Source organism: Ascidiella aspersa, chromosome 3 (genome assembly GCF_963924565.1).
Source record: "Ascidiella aspersa chromosome 3, kaAscAspe10.2, whole genome shotgun sequence".
Lineage (NCBI taxonomy): Eukaryota > Metazoa > Chordata > Ascidiacea > Phlebobranchia > Ascidiidae > Ascidiella > Ascidiella aspersa.
In genome coordinates this window covers 11,921,370-11,945,329 of record NC_139449.1, presented here as the reverse complement: position 1 = coordinate 11,945,329, position 23,960 = coordinate 11,921,370, and the positions used below count along the sequence as shown (strand labels likewise).

At 34.5% G+C, this 23,960-nt stretch overlaps 1 protein-coding gene across 1 annotated transcript; it reads left to right on the top strand.

The window, feature by feature from the left end:
- Window positions 1-9,484: 9,484 nt before the first annotated feature.
- LOC146160201 (uncharacterized) lies at window positions 9,485-15,208 on the top strand. The gene is given in 9 exon segments (XM_083384897.1): window positions 9,485-9,550; window positions 10,226-10,319; window positions 10,611-10,973; window positions 11,339-11,445; window positions 11,905-12,595; window positions 12,723-12,964; window positions 13,030-13,205; window positions 13,275-14,097; window positions 14,450-15,208. Coding segments are annotated over 9 exon segments (3,321 nt in total).
- The last annotated feature ends 8,752 nt before the right edge of the window (window positions 15,209-23,960 follow it).

The following is a 23,960-nucleotide window of genomic DNA, read 5'->3' as shown; positions in this document are numbered from 1 at the left end:
TATTTACAAACACGAAAGGCAATATTTGAATGTATAATCGCAATGCTATGGCATGTCACGTCAGATAATGTCTCCTGCACGGCTGTTAAACGAGCATTGATTGCTCGAAGTCTTTGGCGAAAAGGAAAATGAATGCACGCAGTTGCAGAGCTAAAAAGTGTGCAGTTTTGCAGTAAAGGTTTTATGCTAACGTGCCAAAAAAATAGGTTTGCAATTTGCAATTAATTAATGTGGAAAAAATTGCAAATGAAAGCTGGAAACGTTGTCTAGTGTGTGTTTGATTCTTTATATTTTAGATGATGCATAAATGTATGCCTTTCCATTTATTCTCAGTAGGCTAATTATTTTTTTCTCTGTAATCTAACATTACATATTTTTTTATGTTTTTGTAGTATTTTTTTACGTTCGTCTTCAATTTCCCTTCAGTGTAATTGATCTTTAATGTTTTTATTTCAATAGCCTTTCATTTTTTGTTCATCTTTAATTTATTTTTAGGCTACTATAATATTCCACTTTTCTTTGTCATTTAAGGTTATAGTTATTTTTTTTCTGTCGCATTTTCATATTAGCCTAACTTTCTGTTGGTAGTATTTCGTTTATAATCTTGCTTAAAGAATTTCGCAAATATTGCTACTGCAGTTTAGGTTGCGCTTTCCGTTTAAAAATTTTCAATTCGACCATTTTTAACTTTTTATCTTCCGATTGGTTTTCGCCCTGTAGTGAGTATTATTTGTTCCCTTAATTGTTTTTGTGCTATATGCGTGCCGTGACGCCAATTTTCTGGTTTTGTAAAATAAACTTTTGTGTTCAAGTTTTTTTAAATTTACGGGATTATGGCCTGACTTAACATTGTACAATCACTCGTTTTAAATGCATTTCATAATAAAGAAAAATTCTCGTATTTTTTTTTAAATGCAGTGAATCAGAGAGGTCTATCGAGCCACCAATCACGAAAGTTGTTTTTAGGAGTCATTGGTCATTTAAAAAACAAAAATTGTGTCATAACCATGACCACATAAGCAGAGTAGATAAAAATTATGAAAGTTAAAAAATATTTTTACAGGTTTTACGGCTAAATTTACAGGTTTAGTTACCTCCAGTTGTTAACTTATTTTTTTGTAAATTTATCCCATATAATCGGAAATCTATAGAATTGGGACTCAATTAAAAAAATATATAATAATAAAAAGAATTGCACGAAAGATAACATGCATTACTTGATCTTCTCAATACAATAAACATCATCGTAAAATATGAAGTTAATTCTTTTACTGTATAACGTGCACTGGTACATTGTAAGTTGCATATTGAGCGATAGTGCACAATGTGCACTTTATCGCCACATATCACAATGTGCACATTTTGATTCGCGTACATATCGCATTAAGTGTACAATGTGCACGTTTTGGTTTTGAGTCCTGTTGTTTTGTGGGACATATCATAATGTATATTGCCGAATACTGAGTGTACTGTTAGCTTGAATAGTTTATTTTCATCACAGATGGTCAACCTTTTAATAGTCGCGTGCCCAAACAAACTTTGCAAAGTTCTCGGCGGGCCGTAATAACTTTTCACTTACAATTTTGTCGTAAAAATCTGTGATCAAATTGCGTTTGTTTGGTTCCAAATGGAAAACCTTTTATTTGCAAGAAGACGTGGCGCATTGCGCATAAAAAAATAAAGTATGAAAACATTTCTGATACCCTTTTGGTTATTGTTTATCATAAACGACGGAATACATCAGAAACGAGATTGTATAGATTAAGCTGGAGAAACTTTCAGTTTAGAGAGTTCCGTGGTAAAAATATTCCACTTAGATAGTTTTCATAAAAAAAGCATTTGCTTGGTTTAAAATTCGAGTCAACACGTCGTCATCCATATTACTATAATAAAACTACTTCGAGGAAACGCGATACCTTTAATAGTTAATCTATAGTTCAGTGTTTGTTAATCTTTTTAAGTCAAGGCACAATTAAAGCGAGCGCGAACGTTTTTGGTGTACCGACATTTCTTATATTACATTGCCGAAAACAAAAAAATAAAGAAAATACTAAAAAAAGATACGTTTTTCTTTTGTTCTTATCCACAGTGCAACGGTAAAAAGCGTACTTACGTAGTTAAAATTGTCTACAAGTATTTAAAATGGACTCTGGTCTAGTTTGTCAAAGAGGCGGCGGGCCGGATGAATTACATTGGCGGACCAAATCCGGCCCGCGAGCCGTAGGTTGCCGACCCCTGGTTTAGATCTTAGGCTTAAAATAACGTAAGCGGTATGTGTTTTTCTGAGCTCACTTAGCGACCAGGTCAGTCTCAAGAAAACACACCCATGAAGTAAATGGTTTGCGAGTTTGTAAGGTGAGCTTGTATAACTCTAATGACCCAAGTAAACTTAGCGTGTCTAGTGACCCTACATCCTAAATAAGAAGAAGCTTAATTTTAAAAGTTGTTTAAAGGCCTTTATTGTCCTTATCCTCATACGGTTTATATAGAGGTTGATGATATAGGTTTAATTTGATTTTTTCTTCGTCAACAACTGCAACTAGGCCAACAACAGTCATTGTCTATTGTGGTTGGCTTTGAGAGTGAAAGACAGTCAGAGAGGATCCGTCACTACAACGCAATTATAATAAACAACACTACGAACCTATCACTAGCCTCACATCCGCCAATTTTATTTTAATTATGTGGCCCGAAAAAAAAAATTTTTTTTTGGACACATGTTGTTTTTATCCGAATTATTTTTTTTTTTTTTTTTTTTTTTTTTTTTTTTTTTTTTTTTTTTTCAGTCAATTTTTATGGCTCACTTTTGACAAGGAAAAAAACATAGTTGGAACATGAAATTTTCACAACTGTTAAATACCCTCCCAAAGTTGTTTCTAATATAAAAAAAAATTGCCTAGGTTCTAAGGGGTGGTTTTTAGGGGGGTAAAACTGTCATTTTTTGTTAATTTTGGTTTTCGGCACTTTTCAGAGATGAAAAAATGTAAAAAAAATCTGATATATTTATGGATGATGGATACATGACATATACAATGCTAAGTAACAAAATTTTAAACATTAGCCTTGAACTGTTTATCCGGGGGGTCAAAATGCACAACACTTTAGGAAATTTCAATGATATATTTACACTAGAAGGAAATGACATAAAAATCTGAAAATTTCACAAATGTTAGAGAACCATTTAAAGCTGATGTTAAAATAAACATTTTACCTCTTGAAAATAGGGGAGTATTTTAGGGGGGCAAAATTAAAATTCGGCCATTTTTGTGTTTAGAGGTATCTTAAAAACTAAAGAAAACATTGTTAAATAGTTTTCAATTATAAAGACAAATTATAGGTTGCTTCACAGCAAAATTTTGACCTTCAACTCAAAATAATTAACCCATGGGGGAAAATAATTAACCAAAAATATAGAAATTAAAGTGATTTTTTGATGGAAAAAAAATTGCAAACAAAGTGGTGTACACTGCCTGGCAGATTTTTTATTTAAACTTGCGGCGGTAAAATATGTTGTTTGTAAGAGCAATAAGTTAATTCACTAAGACGAGACACTTTGCACAATAGATGTTGCACGCGCTGGACAAAAAAAGCACAGCAGGGAGCCAGCCGCTTCGCGGCCAGAATAAAGCAAGCGATATGAACAAATTTTGTATTGAAGGTTTTCTGCCGCTAGATTAGAGTAGATAGCTGTAAAGAACTAAATCGAACACATCACACTATTGATTTTTGTCCCCAATTAGAGGCGTATAGGGGTGCAAGAAAAAATTGTCAAATATTTTTCAATTATAAAGACGAGTTATAGGTTTGCTTCGCAGCCAAATTTATATTAAGACCACTGGCAATCAATCTTGTAAAAGTACACCATGTCCAACCTATAACACGCAACTTCGGGCCACATCCGCTTTTGCCTGCTAAAGCACCGAAACTGGAAGCACAACATTGGGTGTATATGGACACTGACAAAAAGACCCGTTGAAAGAATATAGAATAACCAAGGAATAACACCCTGGTAAAGTATAGTGGAACTGCGCTATACCCCCCCTGGTATAATATAGTAGAACCGCGCTATAACCCCCTAGCAAAATATACAAAAACCGCACACCCTGTCTAGTTTTTATTGATTTATTTTTACGATTGTGATATTTCCCAAATTAAAAAGTTTAGTCGATGGATAATAATTTTTCAGCAGTTGTTAACTCTTATAGACACATATAAAAAGATATGGAAGAGCTATGCCGTTAAAACGTACACATTACAACTTGTATAGTTCTGTTTTCAAATAACAATCATCTTAAACCTTTTTAAAATTTATTACAACGATTCAGTAAAAAGCGAGGTCAGAATATAGGTTAAATTTTTAATAAAATAATAGGTCAAATTTTTTTAGTTTATTTACAGTTGCGTATAGTGAAGGATTTTAAATAACGAGTTGTACTAATAGTCGGATATATGCTATACAAATGCTTCTAACCGCACTAGATATATTCATAACCAGTAGCGGTTTTCTGAACGGGTTTGCCGTAAAATGCACCAAAATGACTTATAGAAATTGGATCTAAGACACAAGGCCCCGTTGGAACTTCCTCCATTTGCATTTGGTAGGCTATGCCTTTTAAGGATTTCACCACTTGGTCCTTGGCAGCAGCGTAGATCATTTTTACCATACTGCTTGCTGAAGATGGACACCAGAAAATAAAGACCAAACAATTTGATGGTTGACCATTAACTTCTGTTCCGAAAACGTCGAAGACGATAAACCTTGAAAAATCAAAACGTTGGATAATATGAGATTTTGTTGATTAATAGCAATCGTCAAATCGTAATATAGTTTTACACTTTTCCAACAGTTTTGGCCAATATACGATACACGTTTACTTTTTTTTCGCTTACTCTGTTCATAAAATACATCACGGAATATCACAAGGGAGGTCTCTGTATTGTTATAACGAAGATCACAAATTTGAAATTAAATAAGCTGGTTCCCCCCTCTTTTCAAACTCTGCACTAATTTAAGCCACATGCATAATCACTAATCAGGTTCGGTTCGCCTCGATTGCATATTAGCAACTTAATGTGTACTACACATTGTGTAAGTACTAAGTAGCCTACGCAAGTTTCAAACAAATTGTATTCAAACGAATACTTAATGACTTGTTTTACCTTAAAGTTTTAGAATTTAGTTTGAATTTATAACTGTATAAAATGTTCGGTCAACGAGTCAAAAAAATTGCAGACCACATACTGAGTTGATTTGATCTTGTATAACGTGCATAGGTCCTATAATGTTCTCGAGCAAATATTCAGCTGAAATCCAGTCTACTCGCGCGAAAGTCGGAAAAGTAAAGTAGGTGGGGCGTATAGGTCTGCTTTACTTAACGGAATCACTTCTAAGTGTGTTATGCTCAAACTAGGCTAGTATTCATATACAAGTGTTATAGTTACCAAATTTTGAAGGCTTAAATGTTTGTTGGTTGGGTTTAGTAACAATAACTTGTTTAGCAACCACGATACGATTAAATAGCCTATCGCAGACCTGGGCAACATCCGGCCCGCCAAGCAATTTAATCCGGAACGCGCCTTATTTTACTTAAAATACAAAAGCTAAGGGAAAACAAGGGGCAGTTTCTATATGTTTGGTTTAATTTGAAACACCCTTTTCGAAGACGGATCTAGTCATGACCCACCACATGTTTTAGCCTGTACAATACTAAAACTAAAATTGTTTTTATCTCTTATGTCTTTCACGTATGTACACGCAATGTTTTTCTTTACAGACAAATAGCGCCTCTGCGCTATTCAACTCTTTCCAATGAAAGTTAAACAAACTTAGCCTAATATTTAAATATTTTTACGCTTCGGTAGAAAGTATTCAATGCGTCACGGCCCCCTTTAAATCTAAATTAAAATTTGCATTTTAAAACAAATAAAGACGCAATTTTTTCGTGCTTGGCGCGATGTCTTAAATAATTGCCCACCGCATGCCTATAGGCACCCCCGAGGCTATTTAACCGGCTAACAAACTAATTTAAATCGATTTCCGAAAAACAACATTTAAATTATGCAAAATTTGGAAAATTAAATCTAATAGTACCACCACCCAAACCAAATTCAATAAATAATCCCGTAAATTGGTACAAGCGCAAACGAGCGATCAGGTCAATAGCCAGCACTTCCAATTTTAATTACCTTGGTTGTTGATTGCTTAGCGAAGCCACCAAATGACCCCATGGATCTTCATTTGCTTCAGCAAGTTTTATTTTCTGGTCAACCACTGCTGCATTTCCGTCCAGTTTAACTGTCATGTAGACAGACGTCTTTAAATTTTTAATTTCTTCGAATACCGCGTAAACCTCGGGGCTAACGTCAATTGCTTGCATTGACATCGTGTTTTGTTGTAAAGTTGCTCCTAATAACCAATCTTAAACACCTGGTAAAAATAGTTGTTTTAAAAGTTGTCTTAAATCACTGCATATGCTGTACATTCTTCACAACAGACAATTTTTTTGGGCTTAACAAAGCCATTTAAGGAAGGCGATTTACGAAATGTCGCATTAATTTTAGATTCAAGGTAGGATGTTATTAGAATTTTACTCTTCTTTTTGTGGGTACGTCGTGTATGACAATCAATACAGCTACAAATTTAGATGGTTTGTTCCTTGGTGATACACATCGTTTGCAAAAAATCAGGACAATTTTGATCTAGTTCGAACACGTCTTGTTGCGTAAAATTAAAAAAGTCATACGGATTTTTTATCTACCACCTTTCCATATTATCACTCTGCAAAAAGATCGATTGGATTGTAATTTGGATGCGTCTAGCCGTCTACACACGATTTGCAAATTAGGAATGTACGATAATGCTGATTTCATTTTGATACCAATACTAGCTACCGATAAGTTTTGGGCATTAGTCTTTGGACGAGATATAAATGATGTCATTATAAGCTCAAATAAGTAAAGCGTTGACTTATGCTTTTCATTTATATTTAAAACTGAAGTTCATCTTATTTTCGAAGTAAGATTTGCTTTCAAGTAGAAATCTCTGCATTTGACCGCTGACAATAACATTATAGTGACGGCATTAGTTGGTCTAAGTTCGACACACAAGAACCTGGTATAAGGTATCGGATCCAATTCGATACACGTTCGATCATCACTATAATGCATTAATCTGACAACCCTATGTTATCAAAAAATAAACAGAAAACAACAACTTAAGTTGTCAAAAACAAATTTCACGCAATCTGAATTGCATTTTATTAAATGCACTTAAATAGAACCAGGCAAAATCCTTTTAGCTAAAAATAAAATAAAATTTACCATCGGATTTTAAAATGCCATTTGCGTACTGCACATCTTCTGTTTCTTTTTTCAGCTTACCATCAACAAAATGTTTTGCTAACAACCCAGTTTGTTTAAAACTGATGATGCTGTATTGGGCAGTGCATTTTGACAGCACGAGTAATTATAAACATAAACAAGCTGTGTTTATACTTTTACTCGCAACATCCTATAACTGTGGTCATGATAAATCGTCTAAACGTCGGAAACTAAACGATGTTGGTCAAAAATTTCTAAGCATTTAAGACTGAAATCGTCGCTTTGTAAGATTCTATATTGACCTTTATTAAAGTACTAATAAGAGTTACTTCGTGTTCGCTCGCAAGGTTTTTTACATGTCATTAAATGTCAATATTTGACATGACATTTGCAATTTAGTGTGTGTTTTAATGTTAGCGGAAACTGCGCAACTTGCCCCGGTCTGAACCACTTTAATCTTTTAGGTGAGCACGCGAAGGCCAACTTGTGAGATTGCTTTTGTTTTGCAATTAAAACGGGAAACCAGTCCTAAAGAGTAGATTGGTCCCAAACAACTAAGTTACGCTCTCTTTTAGTGGGCCGATTGTGCTATATTAAAGAGAGTTTGTAAACAAGCGAATCGAGCCTGTATGTTTCCCTTAGATTTTGATTACTTTTCGATTTATCATTACCAACCAGTGTAGGCCACAACATCACCTAAATCAGGGGTTTTCAACCTTTTTTTGCTCATGGCCCACTAAATTAGTAAAAAATGGCGTTGGCCCATTAACGTTTTATGAGAAACACCAAGTTTCAACAACACAATAAATTAATAAAGCTTGTACATTATTCCAAATGTGTTACGTCACCCGATACTTCCCGATGCGTGGCTTCAGACCGCCAAGGCTAGTAGCTCAATATATAACCCGGCGAGTGAAAGACGCACGCCCTCTTTAACGCGGTGTTTTGAAAACGGTGCACTTCTTTACATCAAATGAGCAAATGTAACATTCACTTGGTGCTCCCCAACCGTAATATGAAGCATTTAATTTAAAGTCTTCAGCAATATCAACTCGAAATTTGGCTTGATCATAATCATTATAACAAAAAAACGAAATGTATTTTTCTTTGACAAATTTTGTCCAACCTTTCGGGGCATTTACTTTCCTTAAAGAGGTGAAGCTTTTGTGCACATCTTTTACACATAACAAACTGCGCTCTTTTGGGGGTGGTCGCATGCTTTTGACTACTGTTTTTGGCATAAATAATGTGGGCAATGCTCCAACACGTAATTATTTTCTACTTCCTCCTAATGAAATAAATACTTTAAATTAAGAACGCAATAAATCAAAATGAAAAACAAATTAAAGTCCTAATATAATGTCAAACTTACGAAATACAATATCCGTTGCATGGAAATGTCTGTCACATATTTTTACAACATCTCGCAAATATAATTTAACAATTTGCTTATCTTGCCTGCATCCCAATATGATCTTTTCCAAATCGTCCGCCCATTTAAGTAAATTACTTTTGCATACCTTTAAACAATCAAATTATTCTTTAGGAAAAGCCAAAAATTACCCAATACGTTGTTATGTGTAAAATTGATTTAGGCTATCATACCCTTTTAGGTGGAACATATGGAACAGACTTACATCTGGCGATCTATTGTCGCAATTCGGAAGACAGCACATTCTTGCCGTGTTTATAATTGGAAATATCTGTTTTTACTACCCTTCAGTGAAAAAAAACATGTTTTTAGTTAAATAAAAGAAAGAAGTTTTGACACATAAAGTAACCTAGGCTATAACTCAATACACGTTTTTCTAGTATCAAACAATAAATAAACAGTACTTTTCGCCAATAAATGTATCTTCTTTAAAGATTTTTTATTAATTGTTGTAAATTTGCCCCCTTTTCTTTCAAAATTGCACGAAATTCGTTGTCACTCCCAACCTTGTAAACTGACGACCAAGATGACCGGTAGCAATAGTGACCCAATCAATTTTTTTCACGTGATCTTGTATCCACTCATGCGTTACGTTACTTTTACCGCGTTTACCACTTTTTTGACCCGAAAACGACGAAAGCACATACTCTTTCAAATACGAATTTTAAGAATATTAAAATGTTTTCATGTTTGATGAATTTCTTTGAGCCCAGAGAATATCGCAAATGTCGAATGTGTGTACCCACTCCGCGACAAATGCTGATGCAAGAAAGGTTGTCCTCAAACCCAGAGACACAGGTACTTGGTTTTAAAAATCACTTTACCTCTAAAGCAGCCTTTCTCAACCTGAAGTAAATCCTCGTTTTAGGGGGTAAATAATCTATTAATTAAATTATCCACATTAGTTAAAGGGACAGAAAAATTGTGCCAGCTGTAGGTATTGATAGCCTGTAGACTTTCCTAGTCAAGATTAACTGCTAATTCTAAGCTAGAGAACCTATTTATTCTTTACCGTCTAGTGTCGGTAATGTGATGCTTCGCCATTGTTTATACTTTTTATTAGTTTATTGGCAACATCCTTGTCTCTTAGTTACTTCATTTGTCGTTGCCGAAAAACAAGGGCAGCCATCGCATTAAGTTTAACTGGTGTAATTTGTTAATTTCGTTTTTATTAATGAGAAACATTTTATATTTTGGGGTAAATTAAAAAGGTTAAACATACGTTAAAGGTTAATAACCGCTGCTCTAAAGTATATTTCTTGTTGATATAATTATTAATAATTTTACAGGTGGTTCTTATATTACAAAGAGTAGTTTCCATGAACCCCAAAATCTAACTTTTACTTTGCAGATTTTTATTAAAGTCAAAAGAACAAATGTGGATTGCCAGAAAATAAATCCTTGTCAGGTAACTAGAGCACCCACCCACTGTATAAAGTTTCAGGTAACTTTAACTACTATGTTTATCTTAAGTGGTTTGCTTCCTATGATTCAGCTGAGCAGGCTGTTGAAGATTTTGAAATATCAACTTTGTCAAAATTTATTTTTTATAACAGCCGTTCCTTTGGTAAGTATTATTTCTTATTTGAAGGACCATGAAAGTTTTATAATTGGTTGGCGCTCGTCTAGAATCCTACCATATGTATTTTAACAGTATAAAAACAAGTTGTATAAGTTTAAATTGCAAGAAATAGGTAAATATGTTGGGATTAGTTTATTAATAATACTTGACCCACCCGAAGCCACACCCTAACCCAAATATTGTTAGCAACATAAACTCCCAGACGAAAATGTGGTAGGATTCTAGACCAGCACCAAATTAATTTGTTTTGATTTATTTTATTTACTGGGCAATCAGATATTGCCAAAAGTTGTGTGGAGTGGAAAGAGGATAAAGTCACTCCATACATTGTTGTGAAGCAAAAAACTTTAATATGCCAGCATGGAAAAGATTATAATAAGGCAAAAAATGAGAGACGCCGAAATAAGATTCCCCAGCATGTAAGTGATGGTGATATTTCACACAGTTTTAAAAAAAAAATTAAAAAATAATAAAAACCACAGCTGTTAGATCACCCACAACCAACAAAGAAGCAGCTACTTATTCAAGGTTCCAAAAAAATGAATTGCAAAGCCAAAATCATTATAAAGGAGATAAAACTGCTTCCAGAATATAAGGTTGGTCACTTTTATTTACTACAGCAGGGGTCGGCAACCTTTCGTACTCAGTGTGCCAGTTTATAAATAGTGTCAAATTATCCACAACTCGCTAGCCAAACATTTTTCTATGTTTAGTTTGTCCAAAGTTGTCCATAAACTCTAAGTTATGTCACAATGCTGCAAATTACGGAACTGAAGTCTCTTAAGTTGATATAACATGCATGTTAAATCAATCGGCGTGCCCTGAAAAAAAAATATCTCGCATAACACAAGTGGCGTGCATGTCAGGGGTGGCCGACCCCTGTACTACAGGGATTAAACTAAATTTTTAACTCATTATGTACTCGCCTCTAGACTAAATTACACTTGCTATAAACCCTGTAGTGTAAGTACTATTTTTCATTATCATGATTCCTCCACAGCAAGACAAAAATGTAACTCAACTGAAGCTTTCCAATTCGTCTGTCAAGTTATCAGAATGGGGTATATGGTTTCCCACAAGTCAAGACCATTCTGGACATGTTTTAGGAGAGGTATAAATATGTTACAGAATATCATTTGTTGGCTATGAAAATAATGTAGACCACAAGAGCTTCTTAGCCTTTGGTGAGCTTCTTGGCCTTTTATGCTTGGTCATTTTTCTTTACCTTTACTCTAATTAAAATATAGAAGTAACAACAACATGTTTACTCTTGTTCCTATATGTTAAAATGTTTTACATCCTGGACGCTAAAATAAAGTTCACAAGTAAATGTGGGTTATTTAGAGTTATGTAACACCCGACCAGTCCGACTTTAGTGCAGTTCTAAACAAAAAGGTGTGTGACAATTAGGGCATCCAATGGCTGAAAAGTCTTGACTTTTAGACCTTGAGGTTTTTGATGCTTTTCATGCACTAATTGCCGTGGACCTATTTGCTTAGAACTGCACTAATTTCTGACGAGTCCAGTGTATTTCAAGTTAAAAAAGTTTTTTTATATTGAACATATTCAGGCAGCTGGATTCCTTCAAACAGTTGATAAAAGAATCATTTTGAAAATAAGCCAGATGGTAGATGAGGGAATATGCAATATTCAAGAAATACGGAGAGGTCTAATTTTATTTGTACAAAACAATATTTTCAAAGGCAAAGAAACTCCACCTAAATCAAACAGGAGATTTTTTCCAACAATACAAGATATACGCAGTAGCTATTACAGTGCTTTTAAAAAGAGAAAACTTTCAAAAATAGACCAGTCTAATGTAGAAATGTTAGTGAACGAATGGAAGCAAGAAGCTGATCCACAAGATAATTTTTTATTTCGCCCTTACATTGCCAGCACTTCTACAAAACCAGAATTAGTTAATGACGAAACTGTTCCGGTAATTTCTGGTCAACAAATGTTGTTATTTGTGCATCAAATGGCTTGGCAAAGAAGACTTCTTCTGCGTTATGGACAAAATATATGTCTTTTAGATGCAACATACAAAACATCTAGATATGCTTTGCCATTGTTTTTTCTCTGTGTAAAAACTAATGTTGGATACCAGGTGGTTGGCAGCTTTATCCTACAAAATGAGAGACAGTCTGACATAGAAGAAGCACTAGGCGTTATCAAAAAATGGTGTCCACAATGGAAACCATCCTTCTTTATGACAGACAAGTGTGATGCTGAAATTAATGCCATTGAAAATGTTTTTACAGGTAGTTTTAACAGTTTGTTACAGTTGATTGGTCCAGGCTAATAATATTTTTACAATTAGTCATCTAGTCTTAATAAAAATGTGCATCTAATTTAAGGTAAAGTATTTAAAAATTTTTGCTTATCCAGACTGCCGGGTTTTGATTTGTGACTTTCATCGAGAGCAGGCGTGGGAGCGATGGGTTAAAAGAGCTGATAACAATGTTGGAGATAACAGAGACATAGTGCTAGGCCTTGCTAGAGATGTAGCCAATTCCGAAAGCGAGGCTGCCTATGTTAGGTCTATTGAAAATTTTAGAGCGAACAATGTATGGAAGAAAAATACAAAGCTTCAGAAGTATTTTGACAATGAATGGCTGAGGCAGAAAGAGGTTAGTAGTAAAAATAAAATATACAAAGCAAGTTGTAACAATATATTGCAATGTTTTTTTGTTAGCGATGGGTATGGCTTTATCGAGCTGACAATTTGAAAGTTCTCATACGAACTAATAATGGTGTGGAAAGGCAAAACAGAATTTTAAAAGAATGCCACATTCGATTCCGTACCGACAAATCACTGTCAGGCTTAGTAACTGTTTTGCACAAAGATTTTTTACCACAAGCCAAACAAAGGTAAATGATTCAAGTTTTATGTAAGTTAAAATAGCGAATATATATGGTAAGTCTTTTTTACTGTTCTAGATATGTGGAAACTAATCTACGATCTTCAAGTGCTTACAGAAAGTACAACGACAATGTTCCAACCTTTTTGCAAAATCGGCCTAAACAAATAGTAAAATGTTGCATGAAACGGCTTGCTGAATCAACCAGTGTGCCACTCAGTAAAATTGCAAAAATCGATAATTTATTTTCTGTGGGTAGTACATCTACTGATGAAGTATATTCTGTAAAGTTTGGTTCCCAAAATGAATTCCCAAAGTGTACATGCTGTGATTTTCGGAAACATTTTTTACCATGTAAACACATGTTTGCAATTTTTAATTATTTTGATGATGTTTCCTGGTATACTTTGCCAAAGTGGTATTCGGAGTCCGTATACCTAACGTTAGACGAGGAAATCGTTAACACTATTGATGCTCCTTTAAATAGTTTTGATGATATTGAAAAACAAACTTTCACATCCTATCAAGTGAAAATTGATAACCCCTTAAACGGCAAAGACATAATAGATGACAAGACAAGCAAGCATGAAGAAACTTCTGTAAAAGATTCCACTTTACCTAAAAATGATTTGCCAAATGTTGAAAATGTCAAAAGAATTGCAGATAAAGCCTTTCAAATCAAATCTTTAGCATATGATGTTAGTTCACAAAAAACTTTAGCTCAAGTGGAAACATATCTCGATGCAGCAATAGAAGAACTAACAAAGGCTTGCAAATATGAAGCTGGACTAAGAGTGACCAAAACAGAAGACAGATTATTAAAACAAAAACTTCCACAAAAAGGTCCCACAGTTGATTCGCGAAAATCTGAAATCTCTGTTCCTAAAAGAAAATCCCTAAAGGTGAAAAGAAGGAACCCCTTAACAGTTCCTCATAACGATGAGCTACCCAGAAAACATTCTAAACTGAATCCATATGTATCCAGATCTGGGGCTCATGCAAATTTAATGAAAAATCTATGTTCTGTCACAACATTATTCCCTTCAGTGTCAGTTCAGGAAAACGCTTCTTGTGTCACGAAAAAAACACCTTCTGAAAATTTATATTCAAAACTTTCCCCGAATGAGGTGGTTCATCCGAAAAAAAAAAAATCTTGGGAAAAGAATTACACCACATTTTGAGATTATGAAACACTATTGTCGCATTGATCAAACTGTTTTAATGAATGGTCCACACTCTCTATCTTTGTTACAGCTTAAATCCATTGAGCCACATTTAAGCAAAGGGGAAAAGCTTGTTCTTCAATCTCATGATAAAAGTTTTCGGACTGGTTGGCTGTATGATGAAATTGTTAATGGATTTATGTGGAAACTGAGTCAACAGCACAGCAACACCTTATATGTGTCTTCGATGGTCGCTCTAGTTTTACAGCAGAAGGGGTCAATCCAAAGATTATGGTCAGAAATATCACTTTCTGACAAAAAGTGGATATTTATTCCATGGAATCCCAGTGGTCGCCATTGGTTATTACTTGTTGTTAATATTGAAAAGCGAAGTTTATTGTACCTTGACCCAGCACAGATGACTTGCATCCAGACAAGCATATTTGTGAAAAATGCCATGGCATTTGTCAATGACCTTATGACTCAGAAGTTTGGCTTTTGTCTTACTTCTGTGGAAAGCAGCCCTCGTACCCTGCAGCCAGACACTGAGAGCTGTGGAGTTTATGTATGCATGTATGCAAGCTGGCTTTCCACCAATAAGAGTCTAGTGCAGTCTGGTACGGTACATGCATTTCGTCAGCAAGTATACAATGTAGTTGCTGGAGCATGTCTAAAAGGCAAACTGAAGCCTAACAACTGCAAACTGTGCAGCAACACTGAAAAAGTGGATTGGGTCAAGTGTACACGATGTCCTCAATGGTTCCATACTGACTGTACTGGGATGACATTGGAACAAGCAGCAAGTGAAAACTTCTTTGTATGTCCTAATGTAGCACAAGTGGTGGGATAACAGGTGAAATAATTTCAATCAATGTCACCTGTTAAGCCCAGTTTTTAAATATCTTTTGATTTCACAACCTTTACTCTTTGTCTGCAAATCAGCTTCTCTTTTCACAAATTTTTTTACAAATCTATTTGTTCTTTCTGCTCTTCGTTAGCAAATTAGCCTTGCTTCACCAATCAATCTTCAATCATCTTTTTACAAAACAATTGTTTTTTCAGCTCTTCGTCTGCAAATCAGCATGTCTTTTTATTCATTTTTTTACAAATCAGTTGTTCTTTCAGCTCTTTGTCCGCAAATCAGCCTTGTTCCACTAATCAATCTATTAATCAATCTCCAATCATTCTTTTGCAAATCAGTTGTTCTTTCAGCTCTTCGTCAGCAAATCAGCCTTGCTACACCAATCAACCTCTTTTCAATCATTTTTTTACAAATCTATTGTTCTTTCAGCTCTTCGTCAGCAAATCAGCCTTGCTACACCAATCAACCTCTTTTCAATCATTTTTTTACAAATCAATTGCTCTTTCAGCTCTTCGTCAGCAAATCAGCCTTGCTACACCAATCAACCTCTTTTCAATCATTCTTTTGCAAATCAATTGTTCTTTCAGCTCTCCGTCAGCAAATCAGCCTTGCTACACCAATCAACCTCTTTTCAATCACTTTTTTACAAATCAATTGCTCTTTCAGCTCTTCGTCAGCAAATCAGCCTTGCTACACCAATCAACCTCTTTTCAATCATTTTTTTACAAATCAATTGCTCTTTCAGCTCTTCGTCAGCAAATCAGCCTTGCTACACCAATCAACCTCTTTTCAATCATTCTTTTGCAAATCAATTGTTCTTTCAGCTCTTCGTCAGCAAATCAGCCTTGCTACACCAATCAACCTCTTTTCAATCACTTTTTTACAAATCAATTGCTCTTTCAGCTCTTCGTCAGCAAATCAGCCTTGCTACACCAATCAACCTCTTTTCAATCATTCTTTTGCAAATCAATTGTTCTTTCAGCTCTTCGTCAGCAAATCAGCCTTGCTACACCAATCAACCTCTTTTCAATCACTTTTTGACAAATCAATTGCTCTTTCAGCTCTTCGTCAGCAAATCAGCCTTGCTACACCAATCGACCTCTTTTCAATCATTTTTTGACAAATCAATTGCTCTTTCAGCTCTTCGTCAGCAAATCAGCCTTGCTACACCAATCAACCTCTTTTCAATCATTTTTTTACAAATCAATTGCTCTTTCAGCTCTTCGTCAGCAAATCAGCCTTGCTACACCAATCAACCTCTTTTCAATCATTTTTTTACAAATCAATTGCTCTTTCAGCAAATCAGCCTTGCTCCATCAAATCAACCCTTTTCTTAAAATACAGACCATCTTCACTACAAACGAATGCTCCTTATTTTTGTTCTTAAATCCAAAGTTCTACAATCTAAAGTTGTACAATCCAAAGTTCTACAATCTAAAGTTCTACAATCCAAAGCTTAAAAGTTCTACAATCTAAAGTTCTACAATCCAAAGTTGTACAAGTTCTACAATCTAAAGTTCTACATCAGATCTGCAACTGGAAGCTCTGTATTCTGTGGAATAATACTTGTTTTTTTTTTATTGTAATACTTTTTGTTGATTTGAAATGTTGTAGTGTGTACACTTTCTATGTATTGCATCTTATATTTATTTGCTTGTTGTTATTTGAAAATATACAACTGTGTCGTATCGAAAATAAAATCCAAACTACCAAAATATGTGTGGAATTTAATACCCCTCGACAACTATTCAGTCAGATGGTAAACAACCGGATGTTGTACAGCTGAAAGCTCTATATTCACAAGTTCAACATTCTACAATATAATAAATAATTGTTTTGTGTATATTTTTGTTATTATACTTTTGTTTGCAATATGTCTTGTTTTATTATGTTCATCTATAAATTGAGGTGTAATTTTGTTTACAAAAGTTAATTTATTTATTTGCTGGTTGCTTACTTTTTTAAATTTTACAACTGTGTTGTATCGAAAATAAATGTCTATCTACATAAAAAGTGTGTTCAATTTTGATGCCTCTTATTCAACAACTCTGTTGGAAGTTCTATCATCCGAAGTATATATAACCAGAAGTTCTACAGTCAGAAGTTTGGGAATCAGAATTTCTACAATCAAAAGTTCTTTGGACCAAAGTTTTGATAATCAGAAGTTTTGCAATCAGAAGTTATACAACTGGAATTTCTACATTTGGAACTCTGCAATTGGAAGTTCTACAATTAGGATTTTCACAATCGGAAGTTGTAGAATTGAAATTTCAAAATGAAATATATTTTTGGAAGTTCCACAGAACTAATATCTAAATGTTCTACAATGGAAAGATGTGAAACGCATCTGCATGTAAGTTTTATTATTGTATATGTGATGTAAATCAGGGTAATTTGTTAGTCACTGCAATTTATTTCAGGTATGAATGAGTCGTTGAAAAAGAGTAATTTATTTGGATTGAAGTTATGCTCTCACAGTCAAAATAGGTCATTCTCTGTGCACTTTAAATAAATATAGTCTACTCAGCTATATATTTGAAGTGAAGGTTTAATAACCATGTAAGTAATTAATTGTATATTATACAGTGTTTAAAACTGTACTTACATATTGCATTTATTTTACTTAGAAATGAGTTGTTGAAAAAAGGTGATTCATTTTGATGAAATCGTGCTATTGCTGTCAACATGGATCATTTTGTGCACTTGAAATATAGTATACTCAGCTATATGTTTTGAACTTGGATATATTTAGTCATGCATGTAAGTTGTTTTAATTTTATAAAATACACATGTAACAGGTTGATAACTTGATACTCTTTGCATATAAGATATAACGGGATAGGATTTTATTTTTTTACACTTTTTATTATAGGTCTCTAAGTGCCTGTGGCTTTAGGCAATGGTGTGATATATAGTTTTTGTCTTTCACAAACTAGCTAATTTCCTTTTTTCAAAGTGATATTTTTTTGAAGTAGCACCTTTTTGTATTTTTTCATTAGAAATACACTACCAGTCATCAGCTTTCAACTGAAAAGGGTCACACATCGACTTTGCAAATTTTCACAATGGGCTTTATAAACGGCTCTTTTTAGAGCCAAAACTACGAAACGGCTCTTTTTAGAGCCAAAACTACAAAACGGCTCTTTTTAGAGCCAAAACTACAAACCGGCTCTTAAGGGCCAAAACTTTTACTTCTGTTTAATAAAAAAAAATGTTTTTTGTTTATTTTCAAGAGCACTTTTAAAAAAAAACGTTTTTTGGGCAATTAAATAGTTTTAATCTACCTCTATCTTAACAAATTCAAATATATTTTCAATTTTTAAGTTTAAGATATGCAAATTAAATAAATATCTTTATTTACCTGGGTATATGAAGTTTTGAGGAGCATTGAAATACTTTGCATGATTTGTTTATTGATTTGCATTATGTTAGTTTGCTCTTGTCTACATAGGGTTTTAGTTATGCATGTTATTTGAGTTAATTATGCATGTTATTTTGGTTTTAAATCGTAATTTGTTGCATGATTAGTGCCATGGTGTTTAAACAGAGCTTGGGGGAACCTGCTTCTAAATATTTTTTGAATGCTGTTCAATTTTGAACAACTTTAAAGTGGTATGATCAGCAATGACACTGTAATGTGGAGCATAAACTGCATGATGATACTTTGCAAATATCAACAAAAAGTTAACTTTCATGGTTGCTGTGCAAATTTATATCTGACGTTTATGCCAATAAAACAATAAAAAATACTTTTATCTTTCAATGCATATTGTGAAAAGCTAATGACGCGATATGCTGTTGCAGCTGGATTAATTTTTGAAAAGGTGTACATATCTGTTGGATTTACATTAGTTTGTTTGGTTTTAATTTGCTGTTTACGTTTTTTTAAGTTACCTGTTGACATTTTAAAACCACTTTTGTGTACTAATTTGGTTTGTTTTTGAGGTGGCTGATTTACACTTCCATAACACCCGCAGTAATGTACTAATGTTTTTTTGAAAAAAACATGTTACTGTTGCATTCGTGTTGTTTATACAATCGTTTGTAAATTTAGAATCTTTGTGTTAATAAATTACCAAGCTATTGATTGGCTGCTGATCTTCTTTAAGTTAAGGTAGAGTAGACCCGAGGCTTGGTTCACCAAAAAGTATTGCTTTGTGCACCAGGGAAAGGGGTCACTACATAAATTGTCATCGCCGAATTTTCAGACCTCGATAGTGGTTTAAAAATATTTTCTTTGATAAGAATTAATGTTAACCTTCATTAATATTTGTAGGTATGAAACTATTTTCAAAACAAAAAATCATGGAAATTAATCATACTTGTCTCTCAATTAGTTGTAAAGGTATGAGTAGTAAAGCTTACTTATTCAATTTAAGATAACATGAGGTTTATGTGTTTAACGCACCAAAGTTTAAAATGCTTAGGACCTCAAAATGGCATGTTCAAGTCCGGAGTAGAACCTATCCTCTTGGACTAGCTTTAACGTGCGTGTATCTGAATAAAAAAAGTAGGATTTGTCAACCACACTGTTTTGATAAAAATCGTTAACGTACAGAGGTTTAGTGGGGATTAGTCTACTGAAAAAGTTGTATTTATTTTAAGTATACTAAAATTATTACATAAATGTAAGCTTTCTCGATGCTATGTTGTTTTAAAATACCAGCTTGTGGCGCGTTTATGTAGACATAGCGTCGATAAAAATTTTTAGGGAAAATATTGCGTGACTGGAATAGCGAATATACCGATTCCCCAACTGGGAGTTTATTAAATTTGATATGAAAGTAACGTCACAGTTGAGTGGAAACAAGATCACGTGAAAAAAATTGATTGGGTCACTATAGCCACCAAGATGACCTTGTGTTTTATTGTCGTGCATTCAACCGTGACCAGGCCGAAGTAAAATAAAACAGGATATATGCGAAATGACGTCACAGTTTCAACTCATGGAATAAAAACTCTTTGTTCAGGCAAAGTCAGTCACGGTTGAGTGGTTAGCAAAACGTTTATACCATAGTTGCACCCGATCCGACTCGTTTAGGTCGCTTCAAGCCGTCTTATAATTTCACTTCTTCGGCCTTCAAGCAGTCCCGTGGATGGACGGGTGATAGTTGCCATTCTAGATTATTTTAATCTAGATTTAGATGTTTTGGTTTGAATCTAGATGTAGGATTATACAATCTAGATTTAGATGTTTTGGTTTGAATCTAGATGTAGGATTATACAATCTAGATCAGGGGTGTTCAAATGATTTCTGCCATGATCCATCACAGCCAAACCTGACAACATGATGATCCACCAAATACGAATAGTAAACATATTGGACACGCTTTAATTTTTATGGTGCTTTATTTATGTAAACGCGATAACTTTAATATTTAGTGTTTGTTAACCTTTCTAAGTGAGGGCGCACCGGCATTTCTTTTAAATTTCTTGCAAGTTTTTACTACATTGCCGAAAATACAAAATGTTAAAAAATATATTTCCAATGTTTTTGAATAAGTTTTCCATTAACGATAACGAAGCGCTGATCTAGTTCAAAAGACCGCATCAAAACGTAAACAAGTCGGACCTAGAAAGATGATTCGCGCGAAGTGGGAAAAGTTTTCGCACTTACGTAGTTAAAATAGTCAAAAAGTATTTGAAAAAGACTCGTATCTAGTTTGTCAATGAATTACATTGGCGGGGCGCATCCGGCCCCAACAGGGGTCGTGACTTTTTTTTGACACCCTGTCTGTGTCACCAAATCCATGACACCTGTCACCAATTTCGTGACACCCTGTCACCGATTTAGTGACAGGTGTCATCGATTTGGTGACACCCTGTCACCGATTCCGTGACACCTTGTCACCGATTCTGTGACACCCTGTCATTGATTCCGTGACACCCTGTCACTGATTCCGTGACACCCTGTCACCGATTCGTGACACCCTGTCACCGACTTCCCCAAATCTGAAAAATTTGCCAAATTTATACTGCTATGACCTATGGGTAAAAATATGTTTGTTTTCTGATAGTTTTCCTGAAGTGTAAAGGCTTATAACTTTCCAACTGTATGTATAATTTCCTGTAGTACACTACTCTTTGAAATTTGTTGTCGAGCACAAACTAAAACCTAACAATACCCCTGTATTTTCAGCAAATAAAGAAAGCACAATTATAAAACCAAGCGGCCAAACAAACAGACGTTTTTTGTTTTATTTTTTTCTGTTTGTAATACACATTTTAAACAACATTCCAAAAAAACTAAATACAGGTATTAAATGTTAATTGCAGTTACTGGAAGCCTGGCATAGCAGAATTACTCAAAAAAGGAAAGGCTCTATTTATTTTATAAATTTGAAGTTTTGTATTCTAGCAGTGTGTAACAACATGAAAAAAATGGCTTAAAACTGATGCATTATGTGAAATGGAGGAATCTATAAAACTTGAAGGCTTTAAAGAATCTTGCCAAGGAAGAAGTCGATGAAACCCTCGTCAATTAAAAGCTGATATCGTTGGCAATCTGTAAAATTAAATACTGTTTTAAGTTTATTATCTATATGCAGCGCAGTGTTGGCCCATTTTGCCCCTCAGTTAATTAACACAACCAACCTAATAGTTTTCTAGTTTATTTTTATAAGGTATGCCAACATACAAAAGGTGAATAAGCAATTAAATCATATTGACAAAAGCAGCAGTATGGCTAATTGGTAAACTTTGTCTGTTTTACACAGTACACGCCCTAAAACATATTTGGTTACAGTAAAAGTTGAACAAGTCCTTCATTTAGTATAATATTGTTTGTGAAATATTTGCATCAGTATGAAGACATATTCAATATTCAGACACGACGCGACGAAACATGTCTGACTGTTGACTTGTCGCGTCGTGTATGAAAGTGACTCTGTCTAATCCCCACCGACAAAGCGCGCGAAACTTAAACTCGACAAAGCTAGGCGATATAATTCAGTCATGATCATGGCGGAGGCAAATTAAATGGAAGTTTCGGCAGAAATATGTATTTGGAAACTTAACAAGCCGTTCATACGGCAACACAAGTGCGGGTACACCCTATTTGTGAAAAAAGGTATAAATAGGGTTATTTTCATACACTTTTTGTACTTTATTGAAACATGAAGATAAGTTTCAAAATTACACAAGGATGTCATAAAAATTGTTTTTTTAAACTAGTCAAGCTGGTAAAATCAGACATAGAAAAGAAAGATTCGAATTAAAAGGCTTTTCAGGCGTTCCAGGAATATATTTTCACAAAAATACTTGCTAAACCTTTTAAAATAACATTCCGAACATAAAACCTACCAAAACCCGTAAAAAAATGGTGGTTTCTATCAAAGAGTATCTTTAGTCACGGCAAAAAGTAGTGCACGCACTATCTCGCTAAAAATGCGTTTAGTCGTGTCTGTCTGCTGCAAATCTGGTCGGTGGTAACGCGATAAAAAAAGAAATAGCGTTCCATCTCATTAGTCTCGATCAGTCTGCTTCAAAGCGTTTTTGTCTAACCGGTGGGGGATTCAGCCTTACTCACTTATATTTTAATTAACAGTGTTAAAATAATTGAGGATTCCTGTTTCATGCACTTTAAAAATCACACAACATGTTAACAAGTATTTTTTTAGCAATTTTACCCAGTGTATGTATGCTGCTTAATTTCCTATGGTAGTATGTTTGTTTGGTTTTTGTTGTATGATGTGAAAATTACGTGTGTGTAGCAGTAAAAAACTCAATGTGTGGCCAAAACTAGTCCGTATTTATTTCGTTGTGCGACTGTCAACCTTTTTTGGCATCCCTTGCTTTGTAATAAAATATAATAAAACGATGTGTTGAATGTCAACTGAAAGAATCCAGGAAGAATAGTTTTTTTTGGTGTGTTCTGCGAGTGAATTATTGTCATTTTGCAAAACAGTTATAAACACTGTTTGATAAAACTTTTAAGGCATGTCTAATGTCCTGTGTATTTAGGGGCAGTAATGTGTGACAAGCAGCAATCATTTTGGTACAAATAACAACTGCTTAAAATTAAAGTGTTCCAAATTACTAATAAACTTAACCATATCATAACAGGCAATTCAAATAACATACAGAGTGCTTTTAATAATTACTTTTTTTATAAATCAAACAAAAATTAGTCTGTAACGCTTATCACTACCGGGTATACATTTAATAGGATTTTAATGCAGTTAATGGAAAAAAAATTATACAATTTATGAGTTATGTTGTTAAGTTTCCAGCCGCTGGTTTAGAAGAAGGCTAGGTACCTATTATCGGGCTGAAAATCTTGTACAATCAAAAAGTATTAATTTGAACAGTATAATTTATCAGTTATGGAAATCCACAATTAAAAATGTTTTTAACCTAATAAAAGTGCGCTTTGACCATAGCAAACCTTTTCCAGATTAAAAAAAATGAGTGACAGGCACATCCATGACAGGGTATCACGCATCGGTGACAGGGTGTCACCAAATCCATGACAGGGTGTCACGAATCGGTGACAGGGTGTCACCAAATTCGTGACAGGGTGTCACCTAATCGGTGACAGGGTGTCACCAAATACGTGACAGGGTGTCACGGAATCGGTGACAGGGTGTCAGTGATTTGGTGACAGGGTGTCACGGAGTCGGTGACAGGTGTCACGGAATCGGTGACAGGTGTCACGGAATTGGTGAGAGGGTGTCATCAAATCGGTGCCAGGTGTCATTGATTTGGTGACACTGACAGGGTGTCAATAAAAAGTCACGAC